Raw genomic sequence first — 5,075 nt, 5'->3', positions numbered from 1 at the left:
ATTATGTATTCTACAGAGTACTCTGTTTAACTAGATTTGTAAGTTTTTTTTCCCAAGTTTTTTTTTTCCTTTCATCATTTTAACTTGTTCCTTTATAAATTCCTATAAAATTATCTTTAGATCTAAAGGCTTGACTATATTTATGTTAAATATTTGGCCAGAATAGATGATGCTGAGTACTTCAAAATTAGCATATGAGGTCTAACATATGTTAATGGACACCCTCACTGCCTGAAAGTCCTGCAGACGTTTAAGGGTTTGGTTCCCAAACATGCTTTCTGCAGCCTCTTATCAATGTCAGTGGATGTGATAATCTCTTCAGACAGCCACTGCATGGAAAGAGACAATAAATCACATCCTTTCTCTAGGACTCGGTGTCCTTATCTTAAAAGGAGTCGGTGAATAAGCTGATTTAGAAGGTTTCAAATTCAGAGCTCATGATGGGGAGAGGGTTATGGGGAGAAACGCTGGGACACATTGGAATTTGGAAGCACTAAGTCTTGGGCAAGAGGAGATGGCATCAGATGAGGTGGGGTTACAACCTTCTTGAGTGGTACCTCTTTCCCAGCAAAATCTCATTCACAGAATGGCTGATGGCATGACTCCTGTAAAGCAAAGAACTTTATTTATGCACAATATAGAAAGACCCACATAAATTTCACATTGATCTTTTCAGTATATTTTGTGCCCCCCTTTTTGGCAAATGCTATCTGTAGAATCTTCTCAACTTGATCCACCAACATTTTAAAAAAATGATTTATTTAACTTTATTCACTCATTCATTTTAATTTGACTAGAGAGAGAGAGAGAGAGAGAGAAAGACAGAGATAAAGTGAGAAAGCAAGAGAGAGAGAGAGAGAAAGGGAAAGTGACAAAGCAACCGACCAGGTCCGGGACTCGAACCATGGTCAGCCATGTGGGAATGTCCAGCACCTAAACCACCATGCCACCTGCTGGTCCCATCTTTTCTTTCTTTTCTTTTTTTTATGGTCAATTTTATTTTATTTTATTATTTATTTATTTACTTATTTTACAATTAAAGTATGAAATTATTTTGGTACAAAAACTTTTTGAAATTCATATATAGTGTTCCCATTACACATATTTCCATGAGCTTTTTTTTCTGAAGCTTTTTAAAGTTAATTAATTTGCATTAATTCCCTACTGCATCGTGGCTTAATCATGCATGTTATCATCAATAATTTAACATTTCTAGTTATAATATTATTTTTTTTAACCCCTTTTTCTGACCCTCTGCCCTTTCCCACTCTCCTCCCACACTATCTCTGGTGTCTACAGTTGTTTTCCATTCCTTTTCCCCCCACATTTTATCGATCACACAATTTCTTATATAATCTATTTTCAATAGCAGGTTCAGCTGGTAATTTCAAGAAAAGCAGTTTTAACTTTAATAAATCAAAGAAATGCTAAGGAACTTTTCTTAAAACTTAAAGCCAGGAAACAGGTTAGGATTCTGTTCAAATAGTAGGTACATGAACCTATTGACAGCTCAAGACAGGACAAAAATCCTTAAAACTGGAAAACAAAGCCTAGAAGAAAATCAGCAATGTTTTAGTCAAAAGTCATAAAACACTATTTCACCAGTTCACATTTTTTTTTTCTAACTGGCATGGACCAAAAAGACTACAGCGTTATTTATCAAGTGTCCTCAGGCCACTATCATGAGAACAATGCAGGGTACTTGAAAATGTTAAAATACAAATTCCTAGGGTCCCTGGCCAGACCTACTGAATCAGAATCTTGAGAACAGAGCTCCTGAAATTTTGGTTTCAACAAGTACCCATGGTATTCTGATGCAGACCATAGTTTGGCCTGTAGCCTTGGGTGGTTGGCCCAAAGTTGCTGGGTTGTAGTTTTGTTTTACAAAACTCTGAGTCTTCTTCTGTTTCTTCTCTGCTCCTGCAGTGCACCGAGCAGCCTTGGCCTGTGGTAGTGAATTCTTTGGGGCTATGCTTCTGAGCGGGATGAAGGAATCCCAGGGCACGGAGGTATTTCTGCGCACCATCTCTAGCCAGGACCTGCGACTCCTCGTCTCGTTTGCCTACTCTGGGGTTGTGCGAGCAAGGTGGCCAGGACTGCTGAGAGCTGCCCAGGCTGCTCTGCAGTACCAGAGCTCTTCCTGCCTGGATTTGTGTCAGAGAGCCTTGGCCCGGGGCCTCAGCCCTGCCCGTTGCCTGGCCCTGTTCCCCATGGCTGAAGCCCCCGGGTTGGAGAGGCTCTGGAGCAAGGCCCGTCACTACCTCCTCACACACCTGCCTGCTGTGGCTTTGTGCCCCACTTTCCCTTCTTTACCAGCTGCCTGCTTGGCTGAGCTGCTGGATAGTGATGAGCTCCATGTGCAAGAGGAGCTGGAGGCCTTTGTGGCTGCACGACACTGGCTAGCTGCCAACCCTGAGACCCAGGAGTCAGAAGCCAAGGCCCTGCTGCGATGTGTTCGCTTTGGCCGCATGTCCACCAGGGAGCTGCGGAGGGTGCGGGCAGTTGGCCTACCCCCACCCCTGCCCCCAGACTTGCTGTACCAGCTGCTGGTGGAGGCTGAAGTCCCAGGACAGGAGAGGTGGAGGGAGCCTGACCGGGCACTGGTGGTGATTGGTGGGGATGGGCTCAGACCAGACATGGCCCTAAGGCAGCCTTCCCGAGCAGTGTGGTGGGCCCGGGCCTTCCGCTGTGGCATGGGACTGGTACGAACTGTGGAGTGGGGGCAGCTGCCTGCCCTGCCTGCCCCAGGGCGATTCCGGCATGGGGCAGCAAGCCTGGCAGGAAATGAACTCTATGTGTGTGGGGGACAGGATTTCTACAGCCACTCCAACACCTTGGCTTCAACTCTCAGGTATGAGCCTCTGAGATGGGAGGCCTCAAGATGGGAGGGGAAGAGAAATTGCTGACTCTGCCAACCATGGACTCTCAAAGTTACTCTTTTTATCTCTTGTTCCATTCTATCCAGGTGGGACCCCAGTCAAGAGGGCTGGGAGGAGATGGCTCCTTTGTGCCAGGCTCGGAGCTTTTTCCCCCTGGTGGCATTGGATGGACAACTTTATGCCCTGGGTGGAAGAAACAATGGTGTCGCCCTCGAGTCTGTGGAGACATATAACCCTGAGCTCAACCTCTGGAGGTGAGCAGGCAAGGGGAATTGGGGGAAGACTAAAAGACTTGGTCTAGAAGGACAGCTGCAGATGCTAGTTGCATGGTCTTGTGTCCTGTTCTTTCTTAGGCCAGCACCTGCACTTCCGATACCATGCTTTGCCCATGCAGCTGCCATTTTGGAAGGCCGATTGTACGTGAGCGGTGGCTGCAGTGAGACAGGACAATACCTGGCCTCGCTGCTGCACTATGACCCCAAACTTGAGAAGCCAGAGACATTTCTAAGCCCTATGGGGGTACCTCGGGCTGGCCATGTCATGGCTGCTCTGAGTGGGCGATTATATGTAGCAGGTGGTCTAGGTGAGACTGGGGACCTGCTGAGCTTTGAGACCTATGACCCAAGGACTGATAGTTGGACTCATCTGGCACCCCTGCCCTCCCCCCATGTGGGAGCTGCAGGTGCCGTGCTGCAGGGGGAGATACTGGTTCTGGGGGGCTACAGTCACCGTACTTATGCCCTCTCCCACCTCATCCATGCCTATTGTCCTGGCCTGGGCCGATGGCTCTGCCTGGGCACTCTGCCAAGGCCTCGGGCCGAGATGCCTGCCTGCACCCTGACACTGCCTGCTGTGAAGCACATAGCTTTGGTTCCCACCCAGCACCAAACCAAGCCTGCTGGGTGAGGAGAGAGCAGCAGTGTGTAGGGGGAGCAAGGGATAAGACATGAAGGAAGGTCAGAGAATATGGGGGGAGAAAAGAGAAGGCTTTATTCTTGATAGGATTTTATCCTCACACAGTGCCTTACAGCTCATAAACTGCGTCTGAATATATGATCTCCATTGAGGAAAAGGTGGTTCCAGAACTCCTGGGGAAGGGGTACTGGGGAAGTTGGGGTGTTGAGGCTGCTGAATACCTGGGTAAGGAGAAGAAACCCAGGGGCAACCCTACAAGGCTTATGGATTCTCCACATGGAAGGTGCATCTGATTGGGGAGAGAGTCAAGAAGCTCCAGTTGCCAAAGCACAGGGGCCATGAGAAGACAGAAAATGATTCTGACCCATGGACCAAGGGGAAAATGTGGAAAGGCCATCCATGAAAGAGTTTGTGGATGTGGGAGGAAATTGCTAATTGTTCAGTCCTTCACTTTCCAAGCACGTGTTCCTCTCTTCTCTCCCATCCCTGGAATGTTAAACCCTTGTGATGATATTCTTTCTCAGGTACCTTTGTAGGCCCTGTCTTGTATTTCTCCAGCCCAGACACTGCAGGCCACCCCGAGAGCCTCTTGGTTTCCACTAGAAGCAGACGTTCCCATCTGGACCTGGACAGCACAGGGCCCTGAGCCATGTGGTGGGCCCTCCAGGGCGATGAGGTGCAAGTGTTGTGTTTGGGAAAGATGAGGAGGGGCCGAGGAGGGAGGTGCTCCTGGGAGAAAAGGGCTGCTAGAGGCTTGAGAGTATGCATGCGAGGTGGAAGAAGGCACCCTTCCTTTTCTTTGGGTGAGCTGAGGGATCAGGAGTCAAAATAGTACGGTTGTGGCGTGAGATTCCAAGTTGTGAGAGAAGTGGTTGATAGAAAATTGAGACAGAGAGGATTCAGAAGAGATGTTTATTCCTTGAAGCCCCTTTCCCCCAGAGTTTTTTATTTTTAAATCCATTTCCCTATTTCTTGGCCAAGGGAAGTTGAGTCAGATGCTTCCTCTCTCCCTTTCTCCAACCTACTCTTCTTTTTTCCTTCTTTCTTTTCTCCTCTCCTTTCTCCCTCACGTGGTTAACTACCTATTGTATGCCAAGCACTGTATAAAGCACCAAGAGCCCAGCAAGCAGACTTGTAAGCAGACTTTGCTGGACTTAGAGGGATGGCCCAAGTCCTGGGAGAACCGAGAGGGTGGAGGTGGGAAAGCTGCCCAGGGAAGGTGTCATCAAACGGACAGCGTTTGAACTGGATCTTGAAGGCTGCCTAGAAACTCACCAGTTA

The 5,075-nt window shown here is 47.9% G+C and overlaps 1 protein-coding gene across 1 annotated transcript in view; it reads left to right on the top strand.

Annotated features, from left to right (window-relative positions):
• KLHL33 (kelch like family member 33) overlaps window positions 1–5,075 on the top strand; it is a 10,596-nt gene extending 5,521 nt beyond the window's left edge. Inside the window, exons 4-6 of the mRNA XM_006163068.3 lie at window positions 1,927–2,851; window positions 2,966–3,133; window positions 3,233–5,075. Coding sequence (XP_006163130.2) covers window positions 1,927–2,851; window positions 2,966–3,133; window positions 3,233–3,785 — 1,646 coding nt within the window. The 3' untranslated portion in view covers window positions 3,786–5,075. The remainder of the gene's footprint in view (window positions 1–1,926; window positions 2,852–2,965; window positions 3,134–3,232) is intronic.

Source organism: Tupaia chinensis, unplaced genomic scaffold (genome assembly GCF_000334495.1).
Source record: "Tupaia chinensis unplaced genomic scaffold, TupChi_1.0 Scaffold141372_1, whole genome shotgun sequence".
Taxonomy (NCBI): domain Eukaryota; kingdom Metazoa; phylum Chordata; class Mammalia; order Scandentia; family Tupaiidae; genus Tupaia; species Tupaia belangeri.
This window is presented reverse-complemented; position numbering and strand designations above follow the sequence as displayed.